The sequence below is a fragment of the Hyla sarda genome, chromosome 6 (assembly GCF_029499605.1).
Source record: "Hyla sarda isolate aHylSar1 chromosome 6, aHylSar1.hap1, whole genome shotgun sequence".
Lineage (NCBI taxonomy): Eukaryota > Metazoa > Chordata > Amphibia > Anura > Hylidae > Hyla > Hyla sarda.
The window spans coordinates 230,669,722-230,690,048 of NC_079194.1; the positions used below are offsets into that span (position 1 = coordinate 230,669,722).

Sequence of the window (20,327 nt, forward strand, 5' to 3'; positions counted from 1 at the left end):
CGGCATCTCCAGACTCTGTCACGTCTGTCACATGTGATCAGTGTAAACCTGCTTTCATCTGTGAAGAGCAAAGGGCGCCAATTGCCAATCTTGATGTTTTCTGGCAAATGCCAAACGTCCTGCATGGTGTTGGGTTGTAAGCACAACCCCCACATGTGGATGTCGGGCCCTCATACCACCCTCATGAAGTATGTTTCTGAGTGGACACATGCACATTTGTGGCCTGCTGGAGGTCATTTTGCAGGGCTCTGGCAGTGCTCCTCCTGCTCCTCCTTGCACAAATGCGGAGGTAGCGGTCCTGCTGCTGGGTTTTTACCCTCCTATGGGCCGCCTCCACGTCTCCTGATGTACTGGCCTGTCTCCTGGTAGCGCCTCCATGCTCTGGACACTACGCTGACAGACACAGCAAACCTTCTTGCCACCGCACGCATTGATGTGCCATCCTGGATGAGCTGCACTACCTGAGCCACTTGTGTGGGTTGTAGACTCTGTCTCATGCTACCACTAGAGTGAAAGCACCGCTAGCATTCAAAAGTGACCAAAACATCAGCCAGGAAACATAGGAAATGAGAAGTGGTCTGTGGTCACCACCTGCATAACCACTCCTTTATTGGGGGTGTCTTGCTAATTGCCTATAATTTCCACCTGTTGTCTGTTCCATTTGCACCACAGCATATGAAATTGATTGTCAATCAGTGTTGCTTCCTGAGTGGACAGTGTGATTTCACAGAAGTGTGATTGACTTGGAGTTACCTTGTGGTGTTTATGTGTTTCCTTTATTTTTTTTGAGCAGTGTACTTGTCGTACTCTTGACAGATGAAATACTAGAAATAAAAATGGATCTCTTTACAGTCATTGGCAATGTTTTATTTTATTGCATGCTAATATTTTAGTGATCAACTACTGTCTACTCTAAGCCTTAGATATTGATGACTACCCATGAGTACTTACATAAGCCACCAGGCAGGCAACATTAGAAATACTACAACTGCCAACCTCTGCATATGTTTATGACCAGCAGTGGTCTACTTCCGATACTTATGGATCACCGCAGCTAGACATTAAGGAAACGTATAATTGTCTTTTTATTTAGTTATGTGGTTCTCAGTCTTCATTTCTTTTTATTTTACAGAAAATAACTATTTTCTTGGATAACCTTATTGAAACATGCATGAATCTGACGTTTGCAGCCACGTGAGAGTGGTTGTCAGAGTCCGGCCTCCAAATGAGAGGGAGAAAGTAGCCAATTTCACAAACGTTGTGCAGGTGGTTGATAAACACATTTTAGTTTTTGACCCAAAAGTTGAAGAAGTCAATTTTTTTCATGGCAGAAGTGCTGCCAATCGGGACATAGCAAAAAAGAAAAATAAAGATCTGAAGTTCGTGTTTGATTGCGTCTTTGATGAAAATTCAACCCAGCAAGAAATTTTTGACCAGACCACTAAGTTTGTCCTGGATGGTGTTTTAAATGGATATAACTGCACTGGTACGTATCATGCTGTCCTGTGTGTGCGTCTGATAAGATCATCAGTGTCTCGCTTCCTTCTTATTGTTTTTTGAATTTCTGTAAGACCAGTGTTTGCAGCAAAAGCTATCTGCAGTAAAGAAAAAAAGATTGACAGGTCTTAATTGCCCTCTCAGTATTTCGTAGATCAAGGCACAGCCTTTGTATGCTGTCTGCATGTGCTTCCTCTGATGCAGCACTAGGGAAAAAATAACTTTAATGATCACTCTTTATAGTCAAGTAAGTAGTCGTGGAGGCGGAACCGCAGCGCATGTACTCACACTTCCCTCTCCCTTCTGCCAGCCACTCACACTTGATTGACACACTGAGTGCTGGACACTTCATGCAAAACCTTGCACTAAGTGTGTCAATAAAGTATGGGTAACTGTGAGGGGCACTGTGGCTACATGCGCTGTGGCTCTGCCTCAAGGACTACTTACCTGGTAGTGAGAATAGGCTCAATGTCCAGTGCCCTTACACTACAAGGTTCTTCGGATGGCATACTGAGCTTTGGGGTCCTGACAGGTTCCCTTTTAAGTCTCGTCTTCTTAGGAGACAAGATTATACCTTTTACCTATATTTCTTTAGTGTTTCTTTTAAAGTATACCTCTAGTGATCTACCTACATAAAAAGGTACTACCTTTCCTTCCTCCACTTCCATCGTAATGTCCTCTTGTAAATATATGATATTATTATTGTATTACATGTAGAGTGTTGTCAGTTTTTATCTTTGTCTTGTTAGTTTTGGCGTATGGGGCCACAGGAGCAGGCAAAACGCACACAATGCTGGGTTCCCCTGGACAACCTGGGGTGATGTATCTCACAATGATGGATCTGTACAACCGAATAGACAGCATGAAAGACGAAAAACTTTGCAACGTTGCTGTCTCTTACCTGGAGGTGTGTATCGTTTTTACTATCTTGCAATCTTTCTCTCTTGCATTAAAGGGGTACTCCAGTGGAAAAACATTTTTTTAAACAAACGGATGCCAAAAAGTTAAACAGATTTGTAAACTACTTCTGTTTAAAAATCTTAAAACTTCCTGTACTTATCAGCTGCTGTATACTACAGAGGAAGTTGTATTATTCTTTTCTGTCTGACCACAGTGCTCTCTGCTGACACCTCTTTCCATGTCAGGAACTGTCCAGAGTAGGAGCAAATCCCCATAGCAAATCTTTACTGTTCTGGACATCAGCTGATAAGTACTGGAAGGATTAAGATTTTTTAAATAGAAGTAATGTATACATCTTTTTAACTTTCTGCCACCAGTTGATTTGAAAACATTTGTTTTCCACCGGAGTACACCTCTAAGCTCTTGTTCTGTGTGAATCAGTCAGATTATTTCTGGTTTTGTGGCTGTTTGGTGAAAACAGCATGGATCCTGTGTTTGGTGAAAACAACATGGATCTTCTGTTACCCCTTCTTAATAGAAGTCTATAATGCCACTTTGAAGAGAACGTCCAGCACTCGATGTCCGTAGCAATAGTGTTTATTGGCATAAAAACAGATACGTGAACAGGACAGAGCGTAAGCCTACGCGTTTCAGGTAACAAGACCCTTAGTCATGGCATAAAACAAACCCAAAGGTAAAACTATTTATAGTATAACAATTAGTCATGTGACTGCCTCAGCAGATAGAAGTAAAACATGGAACTGGATTACAAATATTTATAAATTTTACATATATGGAGGCAAAGAAGTAGACATGGTAACAATATCTTTTCAAAACTAGTTACAACATAAATGGATAGATAATCTGGTATTGAAAGTGACTTATAAAATGTTATCTCCATATGCTGTGGTTCACCCTGTGCAACCATGTCATGGAACCCCAGATTATTAAACCCAATGCAACAATATGATGACTATGCTAAATAATGTTGCAATTGGTATCTGAGTCCCATGTCATGGACGCACAGCGTAGAAAAAAGGAAAAGAAAGGGCATATCAATACGTAAGAATAAGATCATGTCTTAAATTAAGTCCAGCTGGTTGCCGGGTGCCCAGTAAGAAAATCCAATAGGACTCCCGGTTCAGGAGAGATCTCCTCAAATCACCACCTCGTGACATCCTCTTAACACGTTCTATTCCTACCACTCTAAAGGACTCTGTATTGCCCTGATGTATATCCCTGAAATGTTTAGATAATGCTGAGATATTAAATTGTAAATTTGAGCAGTCAGACAGATGTCGTCTAATTCTTACTTTCAATGGTGTGGATGTACAGCCTACGTATTGGCACATGCATGTCTCACAGGAGGCCAAATATACCACATATTTCGAATTACAGTTAATGTATTCTTTAATACTATATTGTTGGTTATTACTGTATGACCTGAAATCCCTCGATACATGCATGTGTCTGCAGGTGACACACGTGTTGTGGCCGCATTTCCAGTTGCCTGGACTGTGGAGCCAGGTTGGATTGCTAGGGGTAACACTAGTACCGAACATACTAGGTGACAATCTGTTACCCAGAGAGGGGCCTCGTTTAGAGACCATTTTAAACCCTGAAGACGTAATTTTTCCCAGGATCGGATCCTGATACAAAATAGGAAGATATTTCTTCATAATCCGTCCTATTTGGTTATACTGTCTACTATACTGGGTAATGAAAAATGGAACAGATTCCCCACTTTTATGTGTCTCCTTACGTTTGTCTGTGTGTATGATAAGTGACTCTCTACTTAGTCTGTCTGCCCTATTCTTGGCTAGCTTAAGTGTTTTGTCATCATAGCCCCTGTCTCTCAGTCTGTTATGTAGTTGTTCAGACTCCACCTCGTATGTATCATTCCTAGTGCAGTTTCGCCGCAATCTACACCACTCCCCATACGGTATATTAGCCGTAACATGATGGGGATGGCAAGATGTTGCCTGCAGAATAGTGTTACCTGCAATATCTTTACGAAATGGAGAGGAAACAACATGCTGTCCATCTGTGGAAAATCTGACATCTAGAAATGGAATATTCAATCGTGAGAAAGATGCAGTAAATTTGAGATTCAATTGATTCTCATTTATATAACTCACAAATTCCCAATAGAAGTATTTTACAAATCTGTTTAACTTTCTGGCACCGGTTGATTTAAAACCGGTTGATTTAAAAAAATAAAATAAAAAAAAGTTTTTCACTGGAGTACCTTTTTAATTTTAATAGCATGTCACTAGGACTCAGATACTGTATTAAAACATAACTTTTAGCATTGTTAATAAAAATTGTCTAATAAACTAAATACACAATTAGTAAATCCCTTATGTGCAAAAAAAAATTAAAATCTAAAAAGTGCTCACAAAAATAACCAAAAAAGTTTGCCTGTCAATTTGTCATAATTTGTGCCAAGTCAAACAGACTAGTTTATATACAGAAAGCTCCCATAAGTCAAAATATATTTTTACATAATTAAAGTAAAGGAAGAAAGTATGCATAGGAAAACTCTTGACCCACGCTTTTCTATTTGAGCGTCCTGTAGTCACCGATGTAAGGTCTTCCTTAGGGAAAACAGAATGCAGGTATGCAGCCAACCAATATGGAGAGCCAAAATAAAAAGTGTAATAATATTCGTCATACAGACCACAATAAATGAGAGCAACAGGCATCAGATAGCCATGAAAACCTGCCACATCAGCACCAATAGGGAGACCCCAATGGTACTTAACCACAGCCATATAAGCTAGGATGGAGGATATTGTTAGTCCTGGGGGGAATATCAAACAGTGCTGCAGATGCTAAGTTAGAATTACTAGAAGCATAATCACTGGCCCTACAGTGGCAAAGCACCTGGTGTGTGTCCGGGTCGAGGAGACTTACAAACCAGAATTATTATTTGACACAAACACCAAAATGCCAAAAGCCATGTCAGCGCATGAAAATGATACAAATATAACAGTCCTCTAAGCAGTTTCCTCAAGTAGTACATTTTCATGATACTCTGCATAGTAAATTCCGTTCTGAATTTGCCTTCCTAGGTGTACAACGAGCAAATCCGTGACCTTCTTGGAAATTCGGGTTCTCTAGCTGTGCGAGAAGATGCTCAGAAAGGAGTAGTGGTCCAAGGATTAACCTTACATCAGGTCTGTGTTTATTTAGACAAGATAAAACCTTTTTAAAGGCAATGTGAAATCTTAATTTAATATGAGCTGCAGACACTATTTTTCAGATAACAGGGAATATAAAATATGCAAATCAATATATCAGTACTAGCATAAATGACTGTCAGGACCCAGGTGTGGGTTTGAAAACTGGGCTTAGCACTGGAAGCCTATCCCTGTACTTTTTTCAAGCAGGAGAGGTGGAAAGTGAGAAACTCCCCATACATATCCTCGCTCAGTTCAAAAACTGCATGCACTCTCTAAAAGGAGAGAGAAACAAGCCAAAGCCTCAAACTTTTTTTTTTCCCTTTTTAATTGTACATTTTTATTGAAATTTTCATGAAAACAAAATAAGAACAAGAGAGCACATGACAAGCTGGGTCAACAGAGTCCCAAAAAGCGATTAAGAACACAACAGAATGACATATCAGCTGGTACACCATTGGCAAAATTAAACAGTAGATGCATTAGTCCATATGCAATAAAACCAGCCTGACCCTCAAAAAAAAAAAAAATCAGACAATAAAACAAGAATCAACATGAACACCAAAAAACACGACCACAAAAATACAGGTGGGGGGGGGGGAGAAAAAGAAAGGGAGAGCAAGAAGAATAAGAAGGGGGAAAAGGAAAAAACGAGAGAGCTCAAGGAGGTTGACTATCAGAGAAGCGATCCCATGGCTCCCAGACAGAAATAAAGGAATGCAGTTGTTCACAGAAGCAGTAAGAGACTTGAGAGCGTATTTCACGAATATGGGCCAGAGAGCAACCACCGAGGGAGGCAGAGTGCTTTTCCAGTATTTGGCAATAGGGGTCTTAGCCGCTAAAACTATATGCATAAACAGCTTAAAGGATCGTTTACACAGAGCCCTATAAAAAAGATGTAGTAGATAAATCTCAGGGTCTAAGGGGACAACCTTGTTCAAAACTTCACTAATTAAATGCTGTACTCCCATCCAGTAATCTAAAGTAAGTGGACAAGACCAAAAGATATCATAGACAGACCCCAGACCCACTCCACAATGCCAGCACTGAGGGGGGGATAGTCGAGTTAAGCCTATTGAACAACTCCGGCATATGATACATCCCATAATCATTTTAAACTGGTTCTCCTTATAAACTGTACATATGGAAGCCTTAGAGGCTCTCTCCCAGATGATCCTCCAGGGAGGGATAGGGTAGCATTCAAAACTTCCTCCCAGCGGCTCATGTAACAATGAGTCTGGGCTGCACCGTCAGAAGGGACATTAATCAAGGAATATATATCAGAGGGCAACCCCTTCGCCTGCGGGCCCTGACGACATAGCCACTCAAATCCTGTGGGCAGAGACACAGCAGCCGAACCCAGTTTAAAGGACAAAGAATGGTTACGTTGAAGATAATGAAGCTGCTCGGAGGAGGAAAGGCCAGTGCAAGAGATGAGCCGGTCAAAAGGCAGAAGAGTGCGAGATAGAGGGTCCACAACGTCAGCCCAGCAGAAAAGACCCCTAGAACCCAATTCCCGCACCATACTCGAAGTTAGACCAGAGGGGAAGTCAGGGTGGTAAAGAAAGGAATGTAAAGGAGAGGAGGAGGAAAAGAGCTTAAACTTCCGTGAACAATAACCCCATACATAACGAGAGAAAATCACGATAGCTAAAAGGGGGCCCTAAAATGTGGCAGGAGGGGAGACAGTCCAAAAGAAGAGTGTTTGGATGGACCGGTGCTAGCCACAGCTTCTCCAGCTCCATCCACTGGCTATAAGCATGATAGGAAGACCAAGCAGCCACATGGCACAGATGAGAAGCCCAATAATACTTATCAGGGACAGCCAATCCCCCCCAATCGATCGACTAGCTATCATCACCGACATCAGGAGGCGATAATGTTTAGCGTCCCAGAGAAATCGAAAGATCCCCGATTGGAAAGAGCGAATGGCTGAAAGGGGAACATGCACAGGTAGGGTCTGAAAAAAATTCAGCACTTTAGGGAGTATGCTCATCTTTACCGCCGCAATACGGACGAAAAAAGATATATATATTGAGACCTCCGTTTCTCCATAAGGGCCCTTAGCTCTCGGAAAATGGGGGAGGAAATTAGTAGAATAGAGGGAAGTGTAGCGGGGAGTCAAAAGGACCCTTAAATGTTTCAAAGCCAGGGGAGACCACGTAATGGAATAATTAGCCCTAAGGAGAGAAGTCAAGGACGGAGGGAGGTTCAGAGGCATAGCTTCAGACTTAGGTTAACCATGTAGCCAGACACTTCACCATAAGAATGAAGTATCCTGTAGAGATTGAGCATGCGATCCCGGCCAACACAGCGGGAACGCTGCTGCTGCGGCATCTGAAAACTGATCATCTAACTGTAGCATCTACACCTAGGGCTCCGGGGTCTATAATACCAGCCATTGGAACCCCAGCAATATGACACATTTACCATTTAAGAGATAACATAGTGACGCTACCTTCATACTTATTGTTGTTCTTATTTTGGGTTCTATCACCAGACATTTAACTAGGAGTTTATTCTATAAACAGGTCAATTCTTGGTGAATGTATATATGGTTATAAAAGTTGTGTTATTCTGACACGGGTCCCTTAGTGCTTCCCCTGAGGAAGCAAGCGTATTATGCATTCTAATTTACACGCCTGCAGAAATGCGTCGGGAGTGGGATTAATGTGTGAATTTTGTCACTGTTAAATGCATATGAATTTGAGTCATGCAACTGGTGAACATCTAATTTAACCATTTTAATGTATACATGGTTGACCCCGTTACTCTTTGTAGTAGAGACAGGTTGGCCGTCAAACGTGGGCCACTTGCAGTAACTACTATTTAGGTGGACTGTTTGTCCTTTTATATATAGGTCATAAATAACTATTTCTCAGTCGGAAACCATTGGGGAACACAGAGCTTGGGTAAATGCTCTTGCCGCTAGGAGGCGCTGACACTAGGCAAACAAAAAAAAAAAGTTCGGCTCCTCCCGGCAGGCTATACCCCGACTACTGGCCCTGAGCTCATGAGTTTAAGGGTACATTCCCACACAGCGTATTTGCTGCTGCGTATTTTATTTTCTCTGTTGAAGTCAATGGGTAGGAAAATACACAGCACCAAATACGCAGCAAAATACGCCGTGTGGGAACGTACCCTTAAGCTTAGTGTCCTAGGAGGCAAGACACAGGTCTGGATTTCTCCAGACCTGGTGTTCTCTTTTTCTTATTTTATAGTTAAGGACTGTTTAGTTTCTTTCATTCATTTTATTTTTTCACAGTTTTTAGGTGGGGGTTCAGGAGCATGGCGCTATCTTTTCCCCCATATGCTGCTAAGGGGCACGGGACATAATTTACAAATGCACCGTTAACACCTTCCCGCCAACGGCCAGCATCTGGGGTAGTACCGTTTGGGTCCAGGTCCCCCTATATTCCCTGCTCGTCCTGGTCTGTAGCAGCATGACGTGATGCAGGCATCCATAAGTCTGGCTGAAGATATCTTCAGGTGGAAGACTTCTTCAGGTGAGTATGGTGCTAGGTGAGTATGTTTGTTCCCCTCAGCCCCATTACCTGGGGTGTCTATTACAGGGGCCAGGGGCACTCCTTTTTATTGTTCCTAGGGGGCTTCAAACCTCTGGAGACCCCTGGAATCTGTGCCACCCCCCCCCCTCTCTCTCTCTCTCTCTCTCTCTCTCTCTCTCTCTCTCTCTCTCTCTCTCTCCTTCTGGTTACCTCACGCAGGAGATACGAGGGACTGCCTCTGCTTATCCAGAACTGGGACACAGACCGGGTGAGATTGCTCTAGTTTTTTTTCTGCTGTCCCTAGCTACCAGCTATGTCCGACCCCAGACCCAACCCACCGCCCAGACAGGCGACGGCTCTAGTCACCTACTATGCATGTGTGGGTTGTAAGTCCAAATTTCCAGTGGGTTCTACTGAACCTTCCTGTTCCGCCTGCTCCTCCAAACTGTCTTCGCCGTCCGTTTCTGGAGCCCCTGAGGCTTCAGCGGAATGCGTGGGAACCGCCCCCGCCTCCAGAGTGGGTTTCTTCCCTTTCCCGGTCGATTTCTGAATTGGCTAAGGTCTCCAAGTCGGTGGCTTCGCCTTGGAAAGGTCATCACTGCGAGGCTCTAGGGGCTCGCGCTCTGTTTCCCCGGAACCGCCTTTTTTCCGCGCTTCTATGCGCACTAAGGTAGCTTCCTCTGGCTCCTCACGGGAGCAGGCCCAGGGCGACCCTTCGTTTCGCAGCCCCTCTCCCCGGCCCTAGGGCGTACCCCAGTTTCTAGGGGTCGTTCTCCGGGTCGGCGTTTTAGGTCTCCGTCCTCTAATCCTAGGTCTCCCTCACCCCCGGCGAGGGCTGCCTCCGTGGACTCCCGTTCCTCGGTGGAAGTGGTGGAAGAAGGTTCGGATTCCGTCTCGGATCATGAGGATTACTCTACAAGTAATCTAAGTCCGATGTGGTGGACAGTTTAGTGTCAGCCATAAGGGACACCTTTCATCTGGAGGACCCTGGAGCTTCGGATCCTGATCCAGAAGTCTCCTTTCGCCGATCACGACGTGCACCCAAGGCGTTTAGCTCTCATGCAGAGTTTGACGCCATGCTGGACGCTGCTTGGAAACACCCTGTGAGGCGTTTTCAGGGTATCAAGAAGGTGCAAACACGTTTTCCCTTCCCTCAGGACCTAATTACAAAGTGGACGGTTCCGCCTCAGGTTGACCCACCGGTCTCCCGCCTGTCCAAGTCCACTGCGCTGCCCCTTGTGGATGCAGCGTCTCTTAAGGATCCGGAGGACAAGAAAATGGAAAATCTGGCGAAGTCCGCATTTGAAGCTGTTGGGTCCTCATTACTCCCCACTTTTGCCTCCACTTGGGTGGCCAAGGTGGTGTCGGTTTGGGCGTCTCAGCTCCGCCAGGGGGCCCTTGCTGGAATTTCCAGGGAAGAACTGGCAGAAGCGGCTCTCCAGCTCTCCCAAGCTGGCAATTTCCTTTGTTCAGCCACTTTGGATTCCGCTCGCTGCTCGGCATTTGCCTCGGCCAACTTGGTTGCGATTCGTCGCACCATGTGGTTGAAAGCGTGGGACGCCGACGCTGCGTCGAAGAGGTCCCTGACGGAACTACCCTTCTCCGGTTCCCGCCTCTTCGGAAAACGTTTGGATGAAATTATTTCTGAAGCTACGGGAGGTAAGAGTTCTCTGCTTCCACAGAAAAGGCTCGGAGCCTTGCCGGAAGTCGACTTCTTTTCGGTCCTTTCGGTCAACGGCTTCGGGTTGTCCAGCCAAGCAGGCGCAGCCTCCTCTTCGTAGAGCACCCTCTTTCAGGGCACATCCATCAGGGAAGTCGGGCAACCGATCTGAAGGTTTCACTGCCAAATCGGGTACCCGTAAGCCTGCCTCTTCCTGAAGGGGCGCCCCCACCCGAGTCGTGTGCTGGGGTGGGAGGGCGGCTGTCTCTTTTCCAGGACATATGGCTGTCTCAAGTCCAGGATGCCTGGGTGCGAGATGTTATTTCAGGAGGCTACCGCATAGAATTCTCTTCTCTCCCAAGACACCGTTTCTTTCAATCCCGCCCTCCTCAGTCCCCTTCCTTGGCGGCGGCTTTTCAGACTGCTCTGCATTCTCTCCAAAGGAGTGATAGTGCCGGTTCCACAGGGGGAACGCGGATCAGGGTTCTATTCCAATCTCTTCGTCGTTCCCAAGAAAGAGGGCTCGGTCCGTCCCATTCTGGACCTCAAGTTGCTCAATCGCCATCTGCGCCTCCGTCATTTTCGGATGGAGTCCCTCCGGTCTGTGGTGGCCTCCATGGACCAGGGCGTGTTTCTTTCTTCGGTGGATATCCGAGATGCCTATCTCCATATTCCGATCTTCCCAGCGCATCAGCGTTTCCTTCGTTTCGCGGTGCCGGAGGGTCATTTTCAGTTTGTGGTGCTCCCGTTTGGTCTAGCCACGGCTCCCAGGGTCTTTACCAAGGTCATGGCGGCGGTCATTGCCATCCTTCGCAGCCGGGGGATCTCCATCCTCCCCTACCTGGATGACCTCCTAATCAAGGCTCCCTCTCGGTCCGAGAATTTGGAGAGCCTGCAGATCACACTGCACACCCTGTCCTCTTTCGGCTGGGTCATCAAGTGGGAGAAGTCGCATCTGCTCCCCTCCCAGTCCCTGATTTTTCTGGAGCTCCTTTTCGACACCGCAGTAGCCCGGGTCCGTCTTCCCTTGGACAAGAGGCGCTCTCTGCAGGTGGGGGTCCGTCGTCGGCGATGCCCCATCCTGGTTCCGATTCGCTTCTGCATGGAAGTCCTGGGTCGTATGGTGGCTGCCATGGAAGCAGTCCCCTTCGCCCAATTTCATTACCGTTCCCTCCAACTGGCCATTCTGGGCAGGTGGAACAAGTCCCCTCTGTCCCGCGATCGCAGAATTCTCCTGCCTCTGGCAGTACGTCAGTCCCTTCTTTGGTGGCTCCACTCTCCCCTTCTTCTGCTGGGGAAGTCTTTTCTTCCCCTTCAGTGGCAGATCGTCACCACCGACGCGAGCCTCATGGGTTGGGGAAGGGTTTTTCGGGACATGACGGTCCAGGGTCACTGGTCTCCCGGGGAAACCCGTCTCCCCATCAATATTCTCGAGCTTCGGGCAATCTTCCTTTGCCTCCTCCATTGGGAACGTCTCCTTCAGGGTCAACCGGTCCGGGTTCAGTCGGACAATACGACGGCACCCGGAGTCGTTCGGCAATGGAGGAGGTCTCCAAGATTCTCCTCTGGGACGAGGCTCGGGTCCCTGCTCTGTCGGCGATCCACATCCCGGGCGTGGACAATTGGGAAGCGGACTTTCTCAGTCGCTCCTCGCTTGATCCGGGGGAGTGGTCTCTCCACCTGGAGGTGTTTTCATAGATTTGCGATCGTTGGGGGACCCCGGATGTGGATCTCTTCGCATCTCGCCTCAACAGGAAGGTTCCCCTCTTTGTAGCAAAATCGAGGGATCCTCTGGCCCTGGCGTCAGATGCTCTGGTCATCCCGTGGGCGTCCTTCCGACTCCCTTATCTGTTTCTGCCTCTTCCCCTCCTGCCCAGGGTTGTGAGGAAACTCAAGGCGGAGGGAGTCTCTGCCATTCTGGTGGCCCCAGACTGGAGCAGACGCGCGTGGTACGCAGATGTGGTCCGACTGGCCGCCGACGTGCCGCTGCGCCTACCTCTTCGTCCCGATCTTCTCTTTCAAGGTCCCCCGAGACCTGAAGAAGAAAGGGATACCCTTTTGAAACGCGTTGTCCAATCCTGTTTGCTTTATATTTATTATTTTTTACTTTTTGTGTTCTTTATTTCTGTAAACCCAACCGTCAATAAATCCCCCCCCCCCCCCCCCCCTTCTTATCCAAGAAGTTTCCAGCAACCTTATTTTTTGCAACGGAGAAGCGCTTTCACACGCCAAGGTTTTTCTGTGATAAATCCCTGTGTGGGATCTCCCGCAACCTGCTCCTGTACTATTACCACCGCCTGCCAGTGGTCTCGGCAGAAAGCTGCTCCCGTTCACCAACCTAAGGCTCTTTTCCTCACCACACCATCAGGACTTAAAGGATAGTGGCACCCGACTGCTCACCCCGATCTCCACTGCGCACTGGCCGCAAGGTACCAGCACACATCGAGGGGATCATCCAGCTGACCGCATCTGCCGACTCTGCCAAGCGGATCACATCTGAACATCTGGAGTACACCAGCGGACGGTGTCTACTCCACAAAAGCAGCGCTCCACATCACCGGCACCGGGTGACACCCCGCAGCACCGGAGACAAGCAAGAACATCAGCCAGCAGATCCAGCAGTCAGCGGCCCCGGAACCTTGCCGCATACCAGCCTATACGCATCGCAGAGTTGTGCCTGTTATGCAGCACAACTCTGAAAGGTGAGCAAAAAATCTCCCTATCCTTCCCCGCTAAACCCCCCCCCCTTACCTCCTATAACTAGAAAGGTAAAGGCACCATCAAGGCGCCACTTCTGTGTTTTTTCTCTCCGCATATTTTACTCAAGGTCCCCTTTGCCACCCTAATTTACTGTCGCTGCATTTGACGGCGTGGCGGTTGAAAGGCCCGCGGGTTTTCTGAGGGGCTTATTCGTACCATGCTTCGGGCACGCAAACCTTCCTCGGCCAGGATTTACCACCGCTCCTGGAAGGCTTATTTTCGGTGGTACGAGGAGCAAGACTTTTCTCCGGTTATTTTTTCCCTTCCACGTCTTATTGCCTTTCTTCAGGCAGGGCTGGATCAACATTTGACCCTATGTTCTCTTAAGGGTCAGGTGTCTGCTCTCTCTATCCTTTTCCAATGGCAGTTGGCCTCTAATTCCCATGTCCGCACCTTTTTACAGGGTGTGGCCCGCATGGCTCCTCCTTTTCGGTCTCCCACACCTCTGTGGGATCTCAATCTGATGCTTGAAGCCTTGAGGGAGGCTCCTTTCGAGCCTCTTAGGGATGTCTCCCTTCGTATTCTCTCGTGGAAGGTCGCTTTTCTCATTGCCATCACTTCGATCCGGAGGGTTTCGGAACTGGCGTCACTTTCCTGCAGTTCCCCCCTTTTGGTGCTTCATCAGGATAAGGTGGTCTTCCGCCCACCTCCCTCCTTCCTGTTCAAGGTACCTCTTTTCATGTCAATGAGGAGCTCGTTCTTCCTTCCTTTTGTCCTTCTGCCAATGCCAAGGAGCGTTCTCTTCACGCGCTTGACGTGGTCCGGGCAGTCCGGATTTATCTGTCGGTCACCTCCTCTTTTCGCCAGGGGGACTCCTTTTTCGTGATTCCTGAGGATAGTCTTAAGGGTCTTCCGGCTTCCAAAGCGACCATTGCTTGGTGGATTCGCTCGGCCATTTCGGAATCATACCCCCGCAAGGCCAAGGTACCACCCTTTCGGGTGACGGCGCAATCCACGCGTTGTGTTGGAGCTTCTTGGGCTCTCCATTATAGGGCTTCGGCCCTGCAAGTCTGTAAGGTGGCCACCTGGTCGTCTTTGCATACATTTGCAAAGTTCTATCAAGTACATACTTTTGCGTCGGCTGATGCTAGTTTGGGTCGCAAGGTGTTGCAGGCGGCAGTAGCATCCTCCTCTGCTTGATTTTGGGTTGAGTATTTTTTCTCCCCACCCCGGGGACTGCTTTGGTACGTCCCACGGTCTGTGTCCCCCAATGGTTTCCGACCGAGAAAAGTAGATTTTTTTATGCTTACTGTAAAATCTCTTTCTTGGAGGATCCATTGGGGGACATAGCGCCCACCCATAGTTTGGGTAGAGTTTTTCGTTTGTTCTGTCCGAGAGGTGATTCAGGGTTTTTTCTTTTGTCTGTTTCTCTCGGACTTTTGCTGTTTTTTTTCTCTTTTTTTGCCTCCTATTGCTTTGAGACTAAACTGATGAGCTCAGGGCCAGTATGCGGTGTATAGCCTTCCGGGAGGAGCCAAACTTTTTTTTTTGTTTGCCTAGTGTCAGCGCCTCCTAGCAGCAAGAGCATATACCCACGGTCTGTGTCCCCCAATGGATCCTCCGAGAAAGAGATTTTACGGTAAGCATAAAAAAATCTACTTATTCTTGGTATCCACTATATTCTTGCTGTATTTTTTAACTACAATAGTAAAAGTTAAGTTTTATGAGCACCTTTTTCCCTGAGGGATTTCTATATCTTAGAGATTGGGGAGGGACAGTAATGGGCATGTTAGGGTAAGAAGGACATCATCAACAACTCCTGAGACATCCGAATCCCCCCGAATCATAGCAGCAAGGGGTTCAATACACAAAGCAAAGATCAGGGGGATAACAGACATCCATGTTGCGTGCCATTAAACAGAGGGAAAGCCGGAGAAGAGGAATGAGGAAGTTTAAGAGAAGCAGTAGGAGAGGAATTAGAGGCCCCGCAGAGCAGTGAGAAAGCTACCTGTAATATCACATTTTTGAAGGGTAGCAAAAAGAAAAGTCCAACTCAGTCTATCTAGGCTAAGAATCAGGGCCTGCTCAGACCGTTTGTTGATCAAGTCAATAAGGTCCACTACTCTTCTGTTATTATCTCCTCCCTGCCGGCAAGGTATTAAACCAACCTGATCCTTATGCACAAGGGAGGGGAGATAACAAGAAAGGTGAGAAGCTAATACCTTGGTAAACAATTTGAAATCAGAGTTAAGAAGAGCAATGGGCCTATAACTGGAGCAATCATGAGGATTTCTACCTGGCTTCGGAATTAAAGCAATCAATGAATGAGAAGAAAAGGACTGCGGGACCCCCACCCCATGAAAGCATTAAAGAAAGGAACAAGCCGAGGAAGAAGGAGAGAATAGTAAGTTTTATAATACAAATAAGTGAAGCCGTCCAGACCAGGGGAGCGACCAGCGGGCAAAGACTTAAAGGGGTACTCCAGCGCTTAGACATCTTATCACCTATCCAAAGGATAGGGGATAAGATGCCTGATCGCGGGGGTCCCGCCGCTGGGGACCCCCATGATCTTGCACGCCGCACCCCGTTTATAATCAGTCCCCGAAGCGTGTTCGCTCCGGGTCTGATTTCCAACGACCACAGGGCCGGCGGCGTGTGACGGCGGGACCCCCACGATCAGGCATCTTATCCCCTATCCTTTGCATAGGGATAAGATGTCTAAGCGCCAGAGTACCCCTTTAAGAACCTCGGTCAACTCCTCTAAAGTAATTCTTTAGGAGCGTTCAGAGTAGCCCAATCAGCCTCCGTAAGAGCCGGCAGATGGCACTTGGAAAGAAAGGTATCCAAGACCGCATCACGCTCCACCGGATCGGGCGACAGCTGGGAGGGAATGGAGTAGAGTTTGGAATAGTAAGTTGAGAAAAGATGAGAAATCTTAACAGGTGATAATAAAGGGTACCCGAAGGAGCCTGAGCAGCAGCATGGTCCCTCAAATGTCTGGACAACATAGTGTGTGCCTTGTTACCCTTCTCGTAAAACCTCTGTTTAGCATAAAGCAGCTGAGGTTCTACCTATTATGAAGCGCCAAATCGCTAAGTTTAGACTGTGCCGCCACCAGACATCTCAGCACCAAAAGGGAAAGGGAGGACAGCAACAGGGATTCCAACCGAGCAATCTCCACCCAGCGTTCCCAGGAGCGGGCCATGGCATCTTTCTTCAAACGTGTACCTAAGGCAATAGCCACGAACCACCGAGCCTCCTAAAGGATAGTCTGGAACAAGACCAACCCTTCATTAGTAGCAAAGTAATAATTAACACAAGTCTGGATCGAATCCCGGGAGGGCGGAGACTTCAGCAGGGAGTCATTAAGACGCCAATGGCAGCGCCTAGGATTTGAAGCAAAGGGAGGAAAGTGAAGCAAAATCGGACTATGGTCAGACCAAGATATGGGGTCTGTGGAGGCTTCCGAGAGCATGTGTACCATAAGGAGGTTACCAAAATGTAGTCAATGCACGTATGTAATTTATGGAGATGAGAGTAAAAAGTAAAGGACCGGTCAGTAGGATGATTAATGCACCAAAGATCATAAAGAGAAGAGGTGCGAACAATACAGTGGAAAATAGATGCAAGACGTAGATGGGCAGGAGTAGGAGGGTGAGAAGCCAAAGAGTGGCGATCCATAGCGGGCGAAAAGACATGGTTAAAGTCCCTAGCTCCCCCCCCCTCAAGGATCCAAGTCGTGGGAGAGTATTTATGCAGCTTAGCCACAACCCAACACAAAAATGTGTGAGGGGAATCTACATTACAAAGGAGGAGTTTACCCCCATCGTACCATCAACCACAACAAAACGCCCGTCAGGATCTGCAAAAGAAGACGACACCTGAAAAGCACAGGATCGGGAGATGAGGACCGCCACCTTTCTTGAAGCCTCAAACTTCTGGCAGCAACTTCTCCCTGAGAACTAGATGCTTGCTGACATGGACCAGTGAACACTATGCTGCTCCCCATCCTTATTGTACTCACTACTAAGGCTGCAATCTCTGCTTGTCAGGAGGAAATTATGTTTTGCCCTCATATAGTCCATTCATGCAATTATGTAGTTCCTGTAGATTATAGAAAAGAGGATTACAGAATATAGAGATTACTGATGAACACAAAGAGCCATTGCATGGCTACAACATTAATATTAAGTATTCATTTTAACTAATTGATTAGGTATTACTAGTAGCTGGCTATGTAGTGAGGACTTGGCTGGGGAAATGCCTCACACACCGCTTCTATAGCTATATCATTTAAATATCCACTTGTGTATTATCAGCTATATATTAATTTAATGTGTATAGGCTATATAGCAAGTGCTACTTGTTACTTTAATAAATTAATGATTACTAGCTATAAAATACTTTAAGCTTTAATACTTAGTATTATAAGTGTTTTTGTTCTCCTATAAAACTTGTTTTGTTTTCAAATAATTTGACTTTAGCTTAAATGTCCCTAGCCAAAATCTGCAGAGAATATTCTTCAACTGCTTGACTATGGGAATAAGAATAGAACTCAGCACCCCACCGATATGAATGCCACATCTTCACGATCACACGCTGTATTTCAGGTGCGTTAATGTTATGGCTGCACTAAAATACACTCAGTGCACTGGTAACTGTCTCCATTGTTACCTTAATTTTTAACTAATATTTTGGGTTTCTTTTGCTTTTAGATATATTTAAGACAGCAGGATAAAAGTGCCAGCATTAATCAAAATGTTAAAATTGCCAAAATGAGCCTAATTGATCTGGCTGGCTCAGAACGAGCAAGTGCCACCAACGCCAAAGGTGCCCGGTTACGAGAAGGCACCAACATTAACCGCTCCTTATTGGCTCTTGGAAATGTGATTAATGCTCTTGCAGATCCAAAGGCAAGTAACAAGGTTTATTGTTAATTTCTGATTTATTTAACTAATATTTCATTGTGTCAGTGTGCAACCAATAGACTGCCATACTAAGGTCTAGATTATTCTAAAAAAAAAATACTGTATAAGGCCCTGTTCAAATCACATTGGAGCTCAGTCTCAGGTATTCATATTGATGCCATTATAATGGTGGTTATACACTGTTGTGTCCATAAAATAGTTAGAGTGTTAAATTGATCAGACAAAGTTGATTTGGAACTATGCTTGGTCTGTTTTATTTGCGGGACAAAAAGTGTAGTCTACCAAGCTTTCGTACACCGAAAATACATCAAATGTCACAGTAAAGCAGATCCAAAGTAGTCATAAATAGATTAAATTGAAGTATTCAACGCTATGGCAGTTACCTCCCCTGGCAACACTTCCCTGGCCCCAAGTCTCTTTACACACAGCCTCTCCAGCAATGATGTATCATTCTGACTTTTGGTCATGTGTGACTTTAGAAGTGTTAGCTGTTTTCTGCAGGGGAAGTGACAACAATTTCTTGTGCAAATTTCTTGCAGTTTTGTTTGTGGAATTGCTGTGAAAATTATATTGTATGTTTTTCCTTGGAAATCTTGTGGATTTTAAACACAATGATGGAAATTAATCAAAAACCTGTATAGAGGTGGTGCAGTTGCCCATAGCAACCAATCAGATTGCTTCTTTAATTTTTCACAGACCTTTTTAAAAATAAAATAAGTAATCTGATTGCTATTGGCAACTGCACCATGTGTCCTCTACACAGATTTTGATACATTTCCCCAAGTGTTAGTCTGTAAGAGAACCCCTCGCCCCCAAATGACATCTGGTCAGAAAATCCAATTCAGAATTCAGGATTCTTCAGTATTTATCATATTTTGTGGGCATCTCATGCAGTAACATCTGCTCTCTTGAGCAAATAAAACACATAACTTTTACTTCTAAAGGGAATCATTTTTAACTGTAGATTATGAAACAATAAATGGCACAACCATAAAACAAAACATGAAAAAATGAAATGACCCAAAAGCCTTCATTCCCTCAGTTCTTATTACGGTGTATTGCCCAGTTTTTCTATTAGTTGTCTATGAGGCCCTGAATTCTTGTCCGTGTGATAGCTGCCAATTCTTTTTGGTAAAATACCTCCAGGTCATACAAAGCCTTTGGTCATTTTGCTTGAACTGCATGTTTGAGATGTCCCCACAGTAGCCCCACAGTAGTGATATTACGGTCATTATGCTGTGATGGCTCCTCCAAACCTTAACTTTTTTTCTGCTGTGACCACTGGAGGGTCCACTTGGCCTTATGCTTAGGGCCATTGTAATGCTGGAAAGTAAGAGATTCTAATGCACTAATTTCATGTAGAAGAATGCCAATTGTCCGCCATTATTTTCTGATAACTTGATACACTCTTGCCTTCAACAGTCTGAGACACTTGGTCAGGGGTCCGCATTGCCCTGGGGCTGACAAGCCTCCCTCTGCCTCATTGCTTTGCCCCTTGTGTGATTGACACACGGGTCCGCCTTGCCTGAAAAGACATATCTTGCACATGCCGTAACACTGTGCAACTGCCCATACGCAGCATTCCTGTGTGTCAGTCGCACAACCTGCAAAGCAGCGACTGAGGCAGAAAGAGGCATAACTGCCACGGGGCATTGCGCACCCCTGACGACAACTGGTTGTCCGAAAGTCAATTTCATCAAGCTAAAGAAGCAGAATAAGCAGCCGTGGCTGCATTACACATGTTTGCACTGTTATATAGGGTCATGTGATGTGACCGTTGGGCTGTAATAAGTGATTGAACAGTACCGACTGGCATTTTTTGATCAGGTCCATGAGTCATGTGATCATTATCCATAAATAAGACAGTTTTTGTGCGATCAATCAGATTTTCTAAATTTGCACAAAAGTTTAACAATTTCTGCCAGGATATGCAAACTTTAAGCACAACTGTATA

General features: G+C 45.9%; 1 protein-coding gene across 3 annotated transcripts in view; it reads left to right on the forward strand.

Moving 5' to 3' along the window:
• Window positions 1-20,327, forward strand: part of KIF18A (kinesin family member 18A) — a 141,620-nt gene that overhangs the window by 53,118 nt on the left and 68,175 nt on the right. For all 3 annotated transcript variants that reach the window (XM_056526678.1, XM_056526677.1, XM_056526679.1), the window contains 5 exons: window positions 1,133-1,486; window positions 2,247-2,404; window positions 5,472-5,576; window positions 17,945-18,055; window positions 18,161-18,358. In XM_056526678.1, the coding sequence (XP_056382653.1) occupies window positions 1,168-1,486; window positions 2,247-2,404; window positions 5,472-5,576; window positions 17,945-18,055; window positions 18,161-18,358 (891 nt within the window). In that variant the 5' untranslated portion in view covers window positions 1,133-1,167. The remainder of the gene's footprint in view (window positions 1-1,132; window positions 1,487-2,246; window positions 2,405-5,471; window positions 5,577-17,944; window positions 18,056-18,160; window positions 18,359-20,327) is intronic.